Genomic DNA, 18,850 nt, shown 5'->3' with positions numbered 1-18,850 from the left:
TAGACCAGTTTCGTTTTGAAGAAGATGGAAGGGATGCAGAAATCACTCGACGAGGTACTGCAGCATTCACCGCCATGGTGATGGACATAAAGGGGTCATCGACGAGGTTCATGGTCTCCGATAGGACATAGGCTATTTCGGTGAAGACCTCGATAGTGTCAAGCGTCAGTGGAAGATGCAGAAAAAAAGATTGGAGGGTGGGTACACCTCAAATTTTCTTTGCGCTATCACAATTGTGATAAAAGTTCGCGAGATGAGCAACGTATGAGGCCAATCGATTGTTAATGTTGAAATTCAATACATATATATCAAACATGTACTATTACGATACAAATAGTTCAATACATATATATTCAGGATGGGAATGGGCCGACCCGGACCTGGCCTTGGCCCTGGCCCTGATGGCCTCAAGGCCAATTCGAGGGGCCGCGGGCCGACCCAATTCAAAAACGTTGGTGGCCTTGCTGGCCCGATGGGTATCCGGGGCCGACCCAAATTTTAACTTTGATATACTTTCTGGGCAGTGCTTACACGGAAAACGTTTGGCCAGATTGACAGTAAACAACAAAAATGCTCTCCAAAAAAGAAGTGACAGAATAGGCGATCCTGATATAGGTGGTGACTATTTTAGCTATTTGTTAGAGTATGTGAAGTACATCACTAATATTCAAAACGATTACGTGACCATAACTTCTCAGGTAAATGTTTCAGCATGTGTCACGTATGATATACTTGTGCAAGCTTTCTTGTCAATGGATAGGCAGAGGTATCGTGACTCGTGATAGCTTCAGTTTAACGAGCATTTGTTTTAGACACTTGCAGAAACGCGTCGCGCACTGTGAACAGCGTGAGCAGCACAACCTGCGGCGATGATTCAGACAGAGTTGCAGCCTGATGTCGCTACGTGGTGGGTCGACCCGGCAAACCCTACACACCGACCAGGTCGGCGCGTACCGCGCGCCGCACACCCCCACGCGCGGTACGGGCCGGCCCAGTTAGGTGCGGGCTGCCTCCTTTTTCGATTTTTCTTTTCTTTTTTGTTTCTTATTTTCTGTTTCTTTTTTTCCTGTTTTTTTTTTCTGTTTTCTATTTTCGTTTTTTTTGTTTTTTTTGTTTTCTTTTTTTAATTTTATTTTTCAGATTCGAAAAATAGAAATATTTTAAAAAAATAAATTAAAAAATGGTCAAATATAAAAAACTGTTCAAAATCTGAAAACCGTTCAAATTTAAAAACCGCTCAAATAAAAAATCGTTCAAACATGAAAATTGTTCAAATTTAAAAGACGTTCAAATTTAAAAATCGTTCAAACTTGAAAATCGTTCAAACATGAAATTTTTTCAATTTTAAAAACCGTTCAAATTAAAAAACCTTTCAAACGTGGAAAATGTTCAATTTTTGAAAATTTAATTTTTTAAAATATTCAAAATATAAAATCGTTCAAATTTTAAAACTGTTAAATTAAAAAATGTTTATATTTTAAAAAAAATCTTGAAAAATAATTTCATAAAAAATGTTAGATTTTGAAAAAGAAAATACTAATAACAGAAAAAAAACAGAAAAAATAGAAGAAGAAAAAAAGAAAAAAATCGTACCTGAGCTAATGGGCCGCGGCCCAAACTACCCGACCTGGTCGGTGGGGGTGTGCGGCACCCCGCACGCGCCGACCAGGTCGGCGCATAGCAGTTCCCGGTCGACCCAGCTGACCCGGCGGGTCAGTCGATGCCGGCCTCATTGGCCCAAATCTTATTTAGGGCCGACCCACATGACCCATTGGCCCTGACTTTTTGGGTCGGGTCAGCGACCCGCCGGGTCGGCCCGCCCCATTCCCATCCTGAATATATATCAATTTTAAGCGGTATCGAATATGTCCATAGGTGTGTGATCAACGCAAGCCAGCTGAAAGTGCATGGAGCCCCCATGTGTGGTTTTGGTAATTAATGACAATCCCTATGGACTAATGTTTGCATTGAGTTATATTTGTAGTAGTTGTCCATAGGCAATGCTTGAACCATATGTTGGCTTCAAGGTTGCAATAAGAAGAAATTGATGAAGGATATCAAGTGTCAAGTATGTCTTGAAGATGAAGATGAAGTGAGCCCTCAAGTTATCTCAAGACATCAACATGATGAAGAATGAAGAAATGAAGTGCAAGTTCAAGATGAGCCAACTCGAAGAGATCATATGCTTGAAGCTTGTCATCCATATGGTGTTCATGGATTTGAGAAGATGCGCCGAAGAAGAAGCTCTCCCATGGTGGATTATGGGGGAGCAATCTACAAGACTTCGTCAAGCAAGCACAAGCAAGAAAGGCGTTCCATCTTGTTGCGGTCAAGATCGTCATCATCGAGCTCAAGTGGAATGCGCATGGTTAAGGTTTGCTCTTGGTAGGGTTTCTTTCTCATCGGTCTCATGGTGTAGTTGGAGACCGGTGTATAGTTTAGTTGCCGTACTATCAAGAGGGCTCTCGAGTGAGTAACTCGATCGTATCGTTCGGAGAGAGCTCAAACCTTTGCATCCTTGCATCATCTTTCTTGGTTGATTATTTGGATATTATCCATGTGATGTTTTAGAGCTTGTGCTTACTCTCATGACAAGCTCTAGTTCATCGAAAACGGATTTTGCATAGATCGCTTGTTGCGTTTTCGAGTTGGGTGGTTTTATCGGTTTCTTGTATTGAGGGGTTGTCACTCTAAAAATCATATAAAATCACCCCCCACTAGTTTCCATATTTCCAGTTTTTGTGGGGGTAGCTCTTGTCGTCCTCTTTCCAACAAAATTGGTTTCGTCTCATTTGGTTTTTCCAATCTCAAATTATTTGCATTTTAAGTTTAAGTTTAAAAGAAAAAAAAAAGGAAACGGCCGGTACTACCGCCCGCGCTACCGGGCTCTCTACCGCTCAGCAAGCACAGCTCTCAGTAACCCCCTGGCCCTCTTTTTCCTTTTTCCGGTACCTGGTCCGGAGGCTCCGGCCGGCCCAAGCCGGAGGTGCCGCCCGGCCCAGGCCGGAGGTTCCGCCTCTCCCGCGCCCGGCCTGCTCCCGCCCCACGCCGGGCCCCGCCCACGTGGGCTGCCCGGCAGCCCCTCGCGCCCCGCTCGCCGGCCCCGCTCGCGTCGCTCGCCTCGCACGGCCGCTCGCTCGCGTCGCTCGTCGCCTCGCCGGCCCCGCACGAGACGGTCGGCTCGCCGCGGCTCGCCCTCGCACGTGCGCCCGCCCAGCATCGATCCTTCCCGGTTTTTCCCTGGCTTGTTTCTTCTTGCGCTCGCTCACGCGCGGGTCCACCAGTTCTGGCCCAAGACTTGGTCTGGCAGCCCAACGGGCAGAAATAATACACCCTCCTTTTAAGCCCCTTTTCCTCTCACTCTTTGGTTCTCTCCTTCTTCTTCCTCCTCTCTCTCAAGCCTCTCACCTCCATTGTTGATTGACTTTTTGTGAGCTTGAGATCTCTCTCCCCTTCCCATGATTCTTGCATCTATTTGAGAGAAAGATTGAGGGGATCTAGATCCACACTTTGACCAAACCAAATCATCTCTTTGTGAGTGAATCTTTGGGATCTAGATCTTGGGGAACTTTGTGTTCTTCTTTTGTTCTTCCTCTCTTATTCCCCAATAGCTTTTGTAGCTTTGTTGGAATTTGAGAGAGAAGGACTTGAGCATCTTTGTGGTGTTCTTGCCATTGCATTTGGCGCATCGGTTTGAGTTCTCCACGGTGATTCGTGGTGGTGAAAGCAAGAAGGTTGTTACTCTTGGGTTCTTGGAACCCTAGACGGATTCTAGACCTTTGTGGTGATTTGTTGGGAGCCTCCGATTAAGTTGTGGATGTGTGCCCCAACCTTTGTGTAAGGCCCGGTTTCCGCCTCGAAGGAAATCCCTTAGTGGAACCGTGACCTAGGCCTTCGTGGCGAGGGTCACCGGAGATTTAGGTGAGGCGCCTTCGTGGCGTTCGGTGTGTGGTGTGAGTACCGCATCTTGGGGTGAGGCCTTTGTGGCGTTGGTGTGCATCGAGCAACCACACCTCAAGGTGAGCCTCTTGTGGCGTTCGGGAGCACTAAGCAACCGCACCTCTCCACCGGAGATTAGCACTCGCAAGAGTGTGAACTCCGGGATAAATCATCGTCTCCCGCGTGCCTCGGTTATCTCTATACCCGAGCTCTTTACTTATGCACTTTACCTTGTGATAGCCATCGTGCTTGAAGTTATATATATCTTGCTATCACATACTTGCTTGTATTGCTTAGCATAAGTTGTTGTTGCACATAAGTGAACCATTGCTTAGAATAAGTTGTTGGTGCACATAGGTGACAAGGGATTAACTTGTCAATGCCTATGGATTATAGGCTAGGGTTTAGTTAGAAGTAGAGGGCAAGTAGATCTCGAAGGTTTCAGCCGAAAAGTACTCGACGAATATGAAAACTAGGGTTTGTAGACAATGATTTGATGATCTTCTCGTCCCTCGACCCCCCCTTTATATAGGTGGAGCCGAGGGATTCGTGCTATACAAGGATTGCAGAGTCCGGGACGGTTTCTAACTCATCCCGCCAATTTACAAATAACACTTCCTATTACAACTCTATCTTTTCCTTAAATACATCTTGGGCTGTCGAGTCTTCTTATTCTTCGGGTAGCGGGCCTTCAATAAACCCCGGGTACTATATTAGGCAGGCCCATTTGGGATGCCTATGTCAATAGGTGAACAATAGTATATAGGCTTTGGGCTTGACAAAGTAAACGCTAGTTTTATTCCGCATTTGTTAAGCCCATCTCGTAAAAGTTTTAAATCGCCTATTCACCCCTCCTCTAGGCGACATCCGTGTCCTTTCACCAGCAAAAGACCACCGTCTTCTATATTGAAGAAGATGCAATCTTCTATTCTTCTTTGCTTCATGTTTCGGTAAGTGCCAAAACATGGGATTTCCTTTACATTTCTACAATTGCAATAGAAAAATATAAGTGGCACAAAGAATAGGGGTACAATGCCTTATTGACTAGTAGTAATTTCTATTTGTAAATATAAATCATCCATTCTAGACACAACTACCAAACCAATTGATTCAATGCAAATGTCATTTTAACATTAATACACAAAGATTAGGGGTACAACCTCAGGAAGTGTGAATATGGCAGCATACCTTCCCGACTTCCAATATCCGCCTAGATTTTGAGCGGAGACAAGCGTCCAAGCGGGGATGTGGCTGCAGAGGAAGCAACGACGGGCGCGGGAATGATCTGGGAAGGAGGACAACGACGGGAGGCATCACGGTGGCCAAGCCAGAGCGGCGAACAACCGAGCAGCGATAGTCGAGCACGGAGCACCTGCTTGTGCGATCATGCAGGAGCAAAGGGGGCAACAACGTCTAGAGTATGGGAGGGGCAACGGAAGGCGAGCCGGCAAAGGGAGGCGTCGGCGGGAGGAGTCATGGACAGTGATGTGGCGTCAATGGGGGAGTCAATTAAGGAAATTGAGTCTTCGCGTCTATGCGCTCGCCCTGACGCGTGATGCACTAGGTCTTCAGAACGACCAAAACCGACAAAACATGCCGGTTGGGCCTTTTTCAAAACGTTAGGTTAGAGGTATACAATTTTTTCGCGGAATTCTGGGTGGACCACGGCCCCGCCGGCCAACCCGTTGCGTCCACCCATGAATGACATCTCGTCCTATTTATAGCCGCTCCTCATTACTTTGTCGACACGTAACATGTGAGTTTCGCGCCTTTTTGCATGCGCGCAAAAAAATTCAATTTTGAGATACTTAAATTTCTTAAATATGTTTAATTAACAAAATTATCATAGTCCACCTTTAGTGCCTAACGTACACTATTTCATTTCATTCAAGGGAAAAAAAGAAAATGTGAAATCTCATCAAAAGGAACCAAAATTATATTTTTTTATAAAAAAGTTTTTTTGTTGAGTCCCAATCACGCTACGGGAGTTTACAAGTTTTTTTTTTATGTGAACGGGAGTTTACAAGTTGAGGGCTGCACCATCCCTAGAAAAAAGTTAAAAAGGGGTACCCGAGTGCCAAACCCCTCAGAAAAAAAAAAGCAGAAACCCCTCTCTCCCATCTGCAGTCGGCTTCCCTCCCCTCCTCACCACCACCGCGGTGAGCTCGAGCAGACGGACGACGCGGGCGGCGGCGGCGGCGAGCAGCACCCGATCCACTCCCCTCTCCGGTAACCCCCTCCTCCTGTCCCCGCGCCGCCGGCTGATTCCTCTAGTTTCGCTGTCCCCAATCCGATCGATTTCGTGCTGTGTTCCCAGTATTCTACCATGAGTCAAGAAACCCAAATCTATCCGCATAGATTGTTCTCGAATGCGCCCATCCTCGTCGGCTTGTTGCGAATTCCGTTTCTTGCGCGCCCTTGTCCCCTTGCTGAATGCCGATGTGATGGATTTGCTGTTTCGCAGTAGGGTTTAGGTTTCCCTAACCCCCCGCCGCCGACGGGGCCATCGATCCGACCCCTCGCCGCCGCGCGTCCCCTCCTGACCACCTCCGCCGAAGCACCGAAGCAGATATCTTCTCCTGTAGTCGCCGTCCTCCCCGCCCTGCTGGATTGGTGTGGAGCGGGGAGTGGAGATTCACCCATCTAGGTTTTGTTATTTTACTTACAGCGACGAACCCTAGCCTGCTCGACCTGTAGGCGAGTTTTGATCTGATATTTCCGTTGTTGTGAGCAATATAACCTAAGGTGGGGTGTGTAACTGGGTCGCCATGCTCGCTTTCTTGGGTGTTCTTCTAATAAACTATGACATGATTTCACTGCATGTTCGAGAAGAGAAAAGTCGACCCTGTTCTCCTGCTGTATCATTCTATTACTACATACAAATGGACAGTGAAATGCTCAATTTTAGTTATATTACTCAACTAGTCTTCCTTAGTTTGTGTCTGTATATAGTTGTACGATGGAGACGCGTTTCCAACTGGGCTAGCGTGCCCTTCTCATTGATTGCGTAACGGAAATACAAGTTCGCTACAGCAGCAATTACGAGGTGATGGGAAAGCAAGTGGTAGCGAGTTGGTGCACTGATAGGAAAACCGCTGCAAATGGTAGCGAGTTGGTGCACTGATAGGAAAACCGCTGCTAGTGTTCGCCCTCGAACACCCATTGTGGGGCCAAAACCTATTAGCGCTACACTTATGAAGAAGAAACATGCATCTTATTTTGGATATATATAGGATTTGTGTTGAGAACTGAGCATCGCTCGGTTGGTGGGGTACGTGAGCATCACCCTCCCTCCAGGGTTCGACTTTTTTTGGCGGGATGTTTTTTCACGTAGCGCCTTGTGTCCTGGTAGTTCTTCTACAAATAATGCCACCAAGGCACCATGTGCCAGTGTCTGGTTGGTCTATTTTTCTTATCTATAAAAGGCTTTCTATTATGCCTCATGTATTGATTGTTAAGTATGGATGTTTTGAACTGTGAAATGTGTGGACAAAGTTCCAAATTTTCTTGGCAGAAGTTTAGGCATAACAGTGGCGCATGAGGGCTTCTGGAACATTGCATTAATGAAATTAGGAGTATCATTTGTAGGGTATCCTATGCCTTCATTGAGTTTTGTATATCCAACTAAAGTTGGTTGGCATTCGCGATACAAATTTTGTGTCTGTTCTGGATGCCCTTGCATATATTAAACAATTGTTTGATATAAAACAATCGCTCTTACAGATTTTTTTCCATTGCCCAGCTAGGAGCAAAAGCAGTAGAAATGAATGCGCACCTCAGCTTTGAGGATGGCTGGAGGGTCCTGGAACAGGGGATTGTTACATGCTCAAAGATTCTTGAGGGTTCCACAGGTACAAGGCCTACTGTGGCTGAGTACATGAACTGCTACGAGTATGATTCTCTCATTAACTCTTTTTCACCGTGTAATCTGTACAATGAATAACTTAAATCTGTTGCTCATGCTACGTTTCTCTACTTTTCCAGCTGTGCTTATAGAATGGCTGTGCAGACAACCAGCTATTGTGAAGAGATGTACAACGGTTACAAGGCTACACTTGCAGAATCCGTTCGTGTGTTGGTACTATCTTGGCCTCTGTTTTCATTTCACAGTTTTCCGTGGCTGAGTAAATATTTCAAGTTCTAACCAATTGTTACATTTGGAAGTCATGACATGATTACTGAAATCTTATATTTGAACTGCTGACTTTATTTTCTCTACTAGCCCATATCTAGCCGACCTTGTATTGAATAATCGTAGTAGGTACGGGTCTGGAGATATGACTGCTGGAGTGGTTATGACTTATGTCCATAGAGTATCATAATGTTCGCAAAAAGTTAGTATCATAGTGTTGTCCCATCTTGAACTAAGTCACAAACCAGATTAGTTGATCTTTGTCATAGTGTTTGGGAACTGTTGTTGCAAAAGGAAACTCAGAAATAATTTATTTTCATTGAGGAACTAATCTTATTATGCATGTTGACAGGGCTCTTTGATAGCCCTTCTTGTGTTATTGACTTATTGTCATAGTTCTCATCTAAAACCCTTAATATCAAACCCATGAAAGTGATATCGTTATGTCAGAGACTACATCGCAGCTGTCATGATATCAAAATACCTATTCTACATATGATGTGCATATATAAATTTCACGTACTTTGCATCTCATGCTAAACAAATATCTTTCGTTAGCATCAGAGACATCCATCCTTGTTCCCTTTTGTTTACCTCTTTTTTTTGCTTACTTAGGTTTTACCCCATCTGATGCACAAGAGAGATGATGACCTTTTGAGACAGCTTCTGAAAATGTGGTCAAACTATTGTATCATGGTTAAATGTGTATCTGGCTTCTTCAGCTACTTGAACCGTTGCTTTGTCGAGCAACGAAAACTACCTTGTCTTGAAGACAGTGCTGCCACCTCTTTTTTCTCTACAGTAAGTGTTATCCGAGATTTTTTTTGCTTCCAGATTCGTTCTGGTGTTATCATAAGCTGAGTTACGCATTTCTATACCCTACTTTCATGTCATTTAATCCTTTTGCTAGGTCTTTTCTTTCTTCAACCATGAAGTAGCTGAGGCTCTACTGACTTTGGTAATTCTTAAATAGCTATTTTTCGTTTTGTTATTGTTCAATGCATACCTTCTGTACATAACACTTAATTTGTCCAGATCCGCCAAGAGCGTGATGGAAGGAAGGTTGATATGGACCTGTTGATGGGCATTATGCATGGCATATGTCGTTCTGAAGTCAAACCCTCAATGAAAAAAGCTGTTCTTCAAGATACATATGCTTACTACTCCAGGAAAAGTTCTGAATGGATTGTGCAGTACCCTCTACAAGATTACCTTGCCAAGGTCAGTACTTCAGTATTAACTAACGAGTCACCGAGCCGGTGTTACTTCTTGTTTAGTTTATTAACACTGTTTATATATGTTACCTATAGGTCCAGCATACTGTGGAGAAGGAAACCATGAAATTGATGCACTATCTGTGTATTTCCGAGGCAGATTCCTCAGAACTCTGTTTGAAGGTTCGTTTTAATTATGAAAGAAAATATGTTATCAGGATTGAAGTGTTTTACCCTCTTCCAGTAGTAGTATGTAGGGAAACATATGCATTTGGTTACCAGTATTTAATGGTTCTTCTAAAACTCCAAAATAGGATGTGTGCTTGTTTGCGCTATATTGGTGTCTATATGCCTAAAGACTGTAGATACAAAAGTAAAATAGGAAACTAGATTGGCCAGAATTAGCTAACGTGTTAATTACTGAGTTTACTTAAATTTAGTTGCTTGAATCATGCAAAATAATATTTCCAGCAATATTTATCCTTCTACTGCCTCCACTCCTGCTGCAGGTTGTTAGTGCTCCATTGATGCAAACTTATGACAGCTATGCAGCAGAGAAACAGATTGGTGGCCAACTTTTGCTTCAAACATACAAGGTGAACTCAGCTGCACTGCCATCATCGTTAATATTTTAATTTGAATTACAGCTAACCATTTTTTTTACTCATATCAGACAGTGGAGGATGATCTGCTGGCCAGATGCAATCGCTTGACAATTGACAGCGGCTCAGATAACAGTTCTGTCAGTTACATGGAGTAGAAAGGAAGGGCGCTTTAGCTAACGTTCACCTATAACCAAGCTTATATACAAGAGTTCTAGAACATGGCCTACATCTGGGGCACTTTTTGTGCAGCTCGTTTTTGGTACCAATGCGGAGACCGTGGGTCTTGTTGGCGAGGTTCAGTTATAGGAAACCCTATGCTGAATCTACATGGCTCTTTATTGCATTTAAATGCCAGCTCGTACCCCTTATGCTCAACTGCATTTCAAATGTACAAGATGGCTGATCATTGTGTGCCATTGGTGGTTTATTCTGATTGTCATCTAGCGAATATTAGGCAAGTTAGCACCCAGTTCTCTTAGTGGCTCACATTGTTGCTTATGATTGGACATGGAGTGTGGCATGACAACAAGATGAATGGTGCATGGCATGTGTCCCTTGTGTGCTTCCGATGATGTCTATGCTTGGAGATTGTTTGGTTGTCTTGTCTATATGGCTTCATACTTGCCAACATTGCTTACTGTAGCTCGAAGTCAGTAGATTGCGTGCATTTCTGTTCTTTCCAGGTCAATTATGTTGCTAAAATCGCAAGTTTTTATTCTTGCCTAGAGGCAGTTTTATGTTGCGTGGCAATTGTTTGCATTTTTGGATTCCAAAACCTGATGAATGGTACATGGAATTTATACCTTAACTGTCTGACTTTGAGTTATTCTCACATCGTAACTACTTCCATTTTTCGTGTAGTGTTGAAACTCTTTCGTCTACATTTGAGAAGGCGATTCTTAGCAATATTTCTCTTGCCTTTGCATTACTATATTGTTTCCTTTTTGTAGTGTCAAAGGGCATAGGGTCTTTTAATTGTCATTGTATTGTCAAGTTGCCTTGTGCGCTTCTGATGCTGTCTATGGTTGAAACTAGTCTAGTTGTCTTTGTTTATGATTTGATGCGACCTTGCTGTTTATGTATTTGGCTACATTGCTTAACTGTAGCTCGAGTATGTAGATTGCATGCGTTTCCGCTTCAGTTGTGCTGTTAAGATCGAAGCTGAGGGGTTTAAGATTGCAACTTTTTATTCTTGCCTGGAGACAGTTTTAGCAATTGTTTGCACTTTTGGATTTGAACTTATTGGTCTGGCTTTGAGTGATCCTTGCAGGCAGCATATGCGCATAACCAGGTTTTTATTTGTGCTGAAATTCTTTGTTGACATTCAAAAAGTGTTTCTTGGCCATGTTTTTTCTTACCCAGACAGCTTTAGTGATCAAGTGTTTGCTTTTGTGATTGTCAATGGATTAAAAGAATGATCACGGTTGAAAGCACCTTTAAAGTTAGTTTTGACGTAATAGTCAACTTGCAATGGATCATTCGTCAAAAGTAATTCATTTTGGAATCATTATGTGGTTTTGCTTTTTTCGAAGGAATCATACTTTTAACTGGCAAGTTGTTGCTTTGTTACTCATTCCTGTACTAGGTATACAGTTCTGCCAAGCATATTCATTAGCGGGCAGATGCATCAGGAATCTTAAGCACACTATCAACTTGGTAGATTATGTATGTATATTTCCTGGCGGCCTAGTTAGTTGATCTTTGCGAAATCCAGCGTCTTCTTACCCTCCAGCTTGCTGGTGACATAGTGCCGGCTGTACTCGCCGTGGTTGAACCTCCGATACCGGCATGGCTCCCCGTCGGCGAGGAGCTCCGGCAGCGGACCCATCTCGACGTCGTAGGCCGGCGCATAGAACGTGACGATGGACAACCGGTCCTGCTCGCCGTTGGTCACTGCTCTGTGCTCGACGCTCTTGTACCTGCCGTTGGTGAGCACCTCAAGCGAGTCGCCGAGGTTGATGACGAGCGCGTGCGGGACGGGGTGGACAGGCACCCACGCGTCGCCCCTGCGCACCTGGAGCCCCACGCGGCCGGCGTCCTGCTGGAGCACGGTAACGGCGCTCCCGTCGGAGTGCGCGCTGAGCCCCAGCACCAGCTCCGGCCGCGGGCACGGCGGGTAGAAGTTCATCCGCACGGCCTGGACCGCCGCCTCGCCGCCGAACATGCCCTCGAACGTGCCGCACGGCAGCCCCAGCGTCTCGGCGACGTGCGCCAGGAGCACGACGCAGAGCTCCCTGACCTTGGCGGAGTACCTCACGAGCGTGTCGGTGAAGGCGGCCGGCGTCGTCGGCCAGAGCGCGGGCTGCCGGATGGAGGGCGGCGACACGCCGAGCGCGAGCATGTTGCACCAGTCGAGCTTCTGGTCGTCGGAGAAGACGAAGGCGTGGCCGTAGCCCTGGATGCCGCCCGGCGCCATCGGGTACCTCTGCTTCTCCTCCAGCGGCAGCGCGAAGAACTCCCTCGCCACCTTCTCCATCTCGTCCAGCAGCTCCCCCTCGATGCCGTGGTTCACCACCTGGAAGAAGCCCCAGTCCTCGCAGGCGAGCCTGAGCCTGCCCAGCTCGTCCCCGCCGCCGCGCCGCAGCTCGCCAAGGTCGATCACCGGGATGTGCGCTTGCTCGCACACGTTCCAGCCGCCCGGCCGGTCGTCGCCCTCCCGGACGTACCTCTCAGGCACGTCGGCCAGGCAAGTCCGCTGCAGCTCCTGCACGTCGTGGACCTCCCCGATCTTGAGCTCACTACCCTGTTGCTTCTTCAGCTCCTCCTGCTTAGTGGAGCAGACGGCGGCTGACGCCATGTTTGTTCAACTAATTCAGCAAGATCTCGTAGCTCGAGACCGATCGGTGCTCTGCTAAACACTGGGGCGTGTGCTTGTATATATAGGCCTAGCAGGGAAGAGATCATGGAGATATGTCCTGGCCGTCCATCTCTTGGTGGAGTGGCCTACCATTAATCCATCGTCGCTCACACCTGAGCTCAGCTCAGTTTTGTGCAGTCCAGTCGATGTCAGGATACCGATCCAGCCGGCAAGCTTGATTTTGCTTCTGAGCAGAGGAACGGACGCTAGATGGTGGCAGGCAGTGTGCGCTTTAGCCTTTGGTAGCCAGTTTCTTTCCTGTGGGCTTTAGCTTTGGTTTGGCTATTTTGCTCCATGATCGGCGACTTTGTGACGCGGGACGATCGAGTGGTTCATTAGTCGGACGTTTACTTGCCAATTTCGGAGGTCGAGATAGGCACGGGCTGGGGTCCGTAATGCCGGTTTAAATTAAATTAAGATATCTCGTGATGATGGAGACTCGATGATGATGGTGGTGGTTCATGGACCGTGTAAACCTTTTCTTTTCAGCGGCATTTTAGGGCCTTTTTTCGTTGAAGATAATGAAGGATGGTTCTAGTCAAAAGCAACCATTTGTTTCAGCTTATATTTCTGTAGGGGAGTTTGAGTCAGACTATGGTATTCATTAGAGCAATTTGATTCGGAATTATTTTGCTTCCTCTTACGAGATTAGGAATTCTCTCTTGGTTGTCTTCTTAGGGTGTTAATTCGATTCATTATCTTCTTCTTATGGATGCAAGGTGCAGGTGGAAGGATAGAAAGCTCGATCGGCTGCATCCCCCATTGCCCCCTCTCAATTAAATGTGAGATCCAACTATTGCATCAATGAAACCCCACGTACAACATTTCTTTTGCATGTTGGCAACATTGTCGCAATAATTTATTTTCGTGGGTGTCAAAACCATGCAAAAGAAAAAAATAAACAAAGGTGTTTCGCTTGCTCATTCCTATTACAAAACAAGTATAAATAAAATGAAGGAATTTCAAGTTGGATCACGCTCCTTGAAAGCCATTCCACAAATTTATTACAATCAAAAGTCTATGTAAAAAGAGATAGTTAAATTGAGTGTGGATTTTGTACACCCAAGCATGGGTGTGCGTGTATCCTGTACCACTCGTTTCTAGTTCAAGATTCGTGCACGAACAGATTAACTTGAACATTTCGCTCGAGCTAGCACATTTTTTCTGTCACATCGCTCTATCCTTTTCCGTGGCTTTTCTCCGTGTGACCAGGAGCAACAGTAGCCTCTGTCCTCCTTGTCAGGACCTAGTCCTTCGGTGCAGAGGTTCTGCTGTTCATTCCCAGTTTCCCACTCTCTCTCTCCACTTTTCCTCTCGTGGCTGGCCATCTTCCCCGGCGTAGCGACTGCTCCGTTGTGCCGCTGCCCGCAACCTTGCGGACCGACCTGCAAGTTCAAGAGGAACATTTTTCTAGAGCTTGGAGGGGTCGCCTCGCTCTTGCCGCTGGCAAAATCCACCTTTTTTCCACCGCCCTCCACCTTGCGCGCCCTGGCCGACCTATCGGTGCCGGCCGGAGATTGCCGCGGCCAGCGCCGCGCGCATGCGCGACACGACTGTTGCCTCTTCTCGAAGTTCCGTGACTGACGCCTACAACGGCAGTAACGACAAGGACGAAGTCCTGCTCCAGCGCTCTGCTGGCTTCTCCAAAACGGAAAGGAACTCAACGAACACAACGGCGTGGAGCTGCACTGCCGCAGCACCGGGACACCGCCACCATTCAAGAATATACAGGGAGGAAGGCAGCGCGAGCCGGCAGATATTTGGGAACAATGCTGCTCCAGAATTTTGGTCCACCATGTAACAGGTGATGGATAAAGCCAGAAATTTGGGAAACAAATGATGCTCCATGTGTACATTTTACAGGTCAATGAACATAGGATAAACTGGGATTAAGAAAGGTTAGTGTTCATCTGCCTCGACGAAAAAATGCAGCAACTCCCAAATAGAAAGCACAATCACAAAAATGAAAACTTCGCTTTTCATTCAAGGTAAGAACATTCAGAAGTACAACTTGAAAATACATTGGGACTACAGCGGCAGCCTACACTAGAAGCATCAAATCTGCAAATGGCACTCCACATTGCATACCAGCCTACACAATAAACATCAAAGCTGCTATGGAAGTGGCAGCAAGTGCAATTACGATTGAGCCTGGAGCTAATAACCAGCACATGGCAACAAACATCATCATAACTATGCGGAGCTTCATGAATTTTGAGGCAGATGAGGTAAGTGAGTTGATCTGGTATTGCAGACCCAAAATCTGGGACTGCGACTCACTAGTCTCTACCTGCCGGGCTAGAACTTGATCCCTCATCTCTGTCTCCCTTCTGCTGAGAGCCTGGTGAAGCTCTTCCCGAACTGCCGCCAGCTCCCGTCCGTGTTCCGCCTGAAGAAATCTTGTTCTGAACTTTACCATCTTCTCGACGAAATCGGCCACGAGATCCCATATCCATGCCTTGCATGATTATGGTTCCTGTGACAGTGACGGAAGTAAATGGGGAGGGGGAAATTCTACCAATAGAAAAGGAAGCAGAGAGAACAAGATCGAAAAACCAAACTCGAAAAAGGGGAAATTGCTTACATTTGTTTCTATTTTTGGGCAGATGTAGTAGTCTCGATGTGGATTCCTCGATCTAAGGGAAGTTTTCTGGCTAAGTGGGACTTTGCAAGCGCATAGCAGCCGGGGCTTCAAAACGTGCTTGGAAGTTTCTTCGTTGAGGCTGCGGTTTTGACTCCATGGACGGCCAGCGCCACCGCCGGGACCGGCGCCGCCGGAACCGCCGCCGCATCGACATCCTCCACTGCATCTGCATCCTCCGCGGCCTCCGCCGCCGGAACCGCCGCCGCCGCATCGGCATCCTCCACTGCATCTGCATCCGCCGCAGCCTCCGCCGCCGGTGCATCCGCCGCCACAACCGCCGCCAGTGCGCGCGTCGCTGCTGCGCAGGGAAGACTGTGACATGGTGCAGCAATGGAGGAAGCCCGCGAGGAAGGAATGGAGGGACGGTGCCTGTCGCACGCAAGGAAGGAATGGAGGGACGGCGTGCCTGTCGCACGCGAGAAAGGAGGGATGGTGACATGGTGTGCCTGGGACGTCCGTGTGCCTGTCGGTGAGAGAGGAAAGAGAATCCGGGAATCCTGGTGTCAAAGCCATGTCGGGATGCTTTCTACACGACCCACGTGTTGTGCTGAATTATCGGAAAATAGCTTAAAAGATTTCTCCCCCCTTCCAACTTTTCCGAATCTTACAGCATCCGACGGCTGTGGAAGCACCCACACCCATGCTTGGGTGCACAAATGTATTTCCGTAGTTAAATTGTATAAACATATGAGTGACCAAAGATTGTGTAACATTTAGCTCGAAGTCTTCTAGAACAAACGTTAGGAATTTTTTTTGTTATTGAATCTTCTTTTCCTTATTACACTGCACATACAATCATAGTGAGCATAAACAATTAGATTTGGTACCAGAGTGATAACTTGTTTTTAGACATGGTTGTGAAAAATCCGGCTTTCCCCACATGATAACACAAGTATATAACAAGATGAGATGTTCCAGATATAGTGCGGTGGTACATAGGCATCTTTTGTAGTAAATCAACAGAGCCTTGTGGATCTTAAATGGCTGGACACTTACAATGCCTAACTATTTGGTAACACTATAGGGTGTCTAGCTATATATTCGATGTCACAAAGGAAAAAAAAAGAAAATTATGAAAATAATCTGGCTAGTTATATTGAATTTTTTACTTATTTAAAATTTGTGTTACTATTATCTGGTAACAAATTATATTTTCTTATTGTACCTTATATATTAAATTCAAAATAGTTTGCTAAATGTTAGGATTGAGATGACTTTGAACATATTTTCGAATGAGATGAAGGGTAATAGTCTTCTTTTAGAATCTCTCTCTTAAAACAACCTTTCTTTAAGCCATGTCCTCAGATTAGAATTGAAAAATTGAATACATGACTCCACTAATAGTAAACTTATGTCACTAATGAATTGTAGTGTCGTAGGTGTGTTCATATATATTTGAAGACCTTTACACCTCTAAAGTGAACGGTCTAGTATATTGATGAAAATTTGAGCTTTACAATTCTTCGTGTCAAGTGTAGCTAAGTGGAAAATTCTAGAGTACGAAAAGTGTCATACAAGTGTGACCGAGCATTATTATGTTTTGTTGGTTCTTCATGCGTGACGTGCGGCCACCCGGCCACCTTCTGAGCCACGAGCAATGCGTCTACCGGTGGCTTCTCATGCACTTCTTTGCCTCTTTTTGGGTATACTTTTCCATCGTTTTTATTATTTTTACCAGTGACGATGACAACAATTGAAGAGGCTTTGTCGATGACAAAGATCATGCTGACCAAGTTGTGCAACAAGCTGTCTTCGATAACTTCTTGATGACTTGATGATCTGTTGCATAAGGTGAGGGATACTCAAAAAAATTGACCGGTAAAATTACCGAAGATTTTTTAAAAAGAAGTAGAGCTTCGATATTGTCTATGACTTCTGCACTTCACTAAAGCTTCACTATCGGTATGTTTTTAGGTTTTAATTATATTCAAACACGTTTCTATTTTTGTTGTACTAAGGGTATGCATTAGAATTAAATAAAACATTCATATCTCGGGACTATTTTGTTGTTCTCGTCATTCTTTTAAATTCATAATATCTAAGAGTTTTTCCGTCCTTCGCCACTAGTGATACCGGGCACATTACCAGGGTCCACATTTACATCATCCAGCAGCGGCCCGTTCACCGTCGTTTGAACCTCCCTCAAATGCCCAACATTTAGGAGCATTCTTCCCCACATTTAAACAAACCACGTCTTTGTGCTTGATATGGATAGACGGTGTATCATTGAGCTTATAATTTGTATGTGCATCCATGGTACCAGGGAGGGGGGGAGGGGGGCACGTTCATGGTAAATACGCTAGTCCACCACGTACTCTTCTCCTACCACCACTGATGGCAGTCACTACGGGAAAAATAGGCGTCGCCGTGCAACCTTTCTTTGCCGTGTGTTCCCGCACGGCAAAGATTTCTTTGCCGTGCGCACAGATAAAAACGCACGGCAAAGACCTTGGCGACGGTAAAGATAGACACAAGCGCACGGCAAAGATACGATTCACGGTAACGACGGAAGAGGCCGCACGGCAAAGAAAAGTGCACGGCAATGGCCCAACACACCGCACGGCAAAGACTTGGTGCACGGCAAAGGCGTTGGGCATTGCCGTGCCTCATCCTTTGCCGTGCGCGCAGCTGGGTTGCACGGCAAAGCAGCCGTTGCCTAGTGTTTTCGAAAAACGCACGGCAAAGAAGCCTTTGCCTAGTGTAAGCGCACGGTAAAGATGTAAAAACTGGATTTTTTCTCATCTCAAAAGGCGTGGCGTGGTATAGTTACCAACAGACAAACACTTAGCTCAGTGGCAAGGTTGCATGCTTTCCCTACTCTGTGTCCTAGGTTCGATTCCCAGACCAGCCAGTTTGGGGATTTTTTTTAGATAAAACATGTTAGGCACACGGCAAAGAAGCGACCTTTGCCGTGCGGTGTCACACGGCAAAGCCTTTGCCGTGCAACATTGGTGAGTCGCACGGCAAAGAAGCCTTTGCCATCGATAGCATTGCCGTGCGATCTTTGCCGTGCAAATAGAGCTCTTTGCCGTGCAAATAGCTGCACGGGAAAGCTTGTTTTTTCCGTAGTGAGTACCCCATTCACGGCCCAAAGCACCATCAGATATATGCCTCCTCCTGTGCGGCTGCACCCACACACTTCAGTTCCTTCCCACTATGTTGATTCCCAGTCCGCACTCCTTATGGTCATGACCAGTGAGACCACACATATAGCAGAGCAGCCCCAGTTTCTCGTATTTTATTGCAAACATGTGTTATTTTAGCTCCTGTAATGATTTGAGACATTTCCTGTAAAAAAATGAAGGCATAACAAGTGATCGGTTTTTTGACGCGAACATAATTCCTCTAAATCCGCATACTAGATTCATCTGAACGATCATGACTCTCCTGCCACACGCCATCCCAATCAATTGGGAAACCACTTCCTTCTTATGGTATCCTTCTGGTAGCTTGTGTATG

The 18,850-nt window shown here is 45.8% G+C and overlaps 2 protein-coding genes across 2 annotated transcripts; one reads left to right on the top strand and one right to left on the bottom strand.

The window, feature by feature from the left end:
- Positions 1–6,073: 6,073 nt before the first annotated feature.
- Positions 6,074–10,605, top strand: LOC124661560 (cullin-1-like). The gene is made up of 9 exons (XM_047199421.1): positions 6,074–6,168; positions 7,682–7,830; positions 7,924–8,017; positions 8,687–8,872; positions 8,982–9,029; positions 9,107–9,292; positions 9,382–9,468; positions 9,795–9,881; positions 9,959–10,605. Exons 2-9 carry the CDS (start codon positions 7,703–7,705, stop codon positions 10,043–10,045), a joined length of 903 nt encoding a protein of 300 aa, XP_047055377.1. The 5' UTR covers positions 6,074–6,168; positions 7,682–7,702; the 3' UTR covers positions 10,046–10,605.
- A 975-nt stretch (positions 10,606–11,580) lies between these two features.
- Positions 11,581–12,720, bottom strand: LOC124659328 (protein SRG1-like). The gene has a single exon (XM_047197237.1). It carries the CDS (start codon positions 12,685–12,687, stop codon positions 11,581–11,583), a length of 1,107 nt encoding a protein of 368 aa, XP_047053193.1. The 5' UTR covers positions 12,688–12,720.
- Positions 12,721–18,850: the final 6,130 nt, after the last annotated feature.

Source organism: Lolium rigidum, chromosome 6, assembly GCF_022539505.1.
Source record: "Lolium rigidum isolate FL_2022 chromosome 6, APGP_CSIRO_Lrig_0.1, whole genome shotgun sequence".
In the NCBI taxonomy this organism is placed as follows: Eukaryota; Viridiplantae; Streptophyta; class Magnoliopsida; order Poales; family Poaceae; genus Lolium; species Lolium rigidum.
This window is presented reverse-complemented; position numbering and strand designations above follow the sequence as displayed.

Coding starts and splice junctions, on each gene's coding strand:
- LOC124661560 (XM_047199421.1), top strand. CDS start 7,703: ATGAATGCGCACCTCAGCTTTGAGGATGGCTGGAGGGTCCTGGAACAG. Junction 7,831..7,923: donor GAGTACATGAACTGCTACGA/GTATGATTCTCT, acceptor CTACTTTTCCAG/CTGTGCTTATAGAATGGCTG. Junction 9,293..9,381: donor TACAAGATTACCTTGCCAAG/GTCAGTACTTCA, acceptor TGTTACCTATAG/GTCCAGCATACTGTGGAGAA.
- LOC124659328 (XM_047197237.1), bottom strand. CDS start 12,687: ATGGCGTCAGCCGCCGTCTGCTCCACTAAGCAGGAGGAGCTGAAGAAG.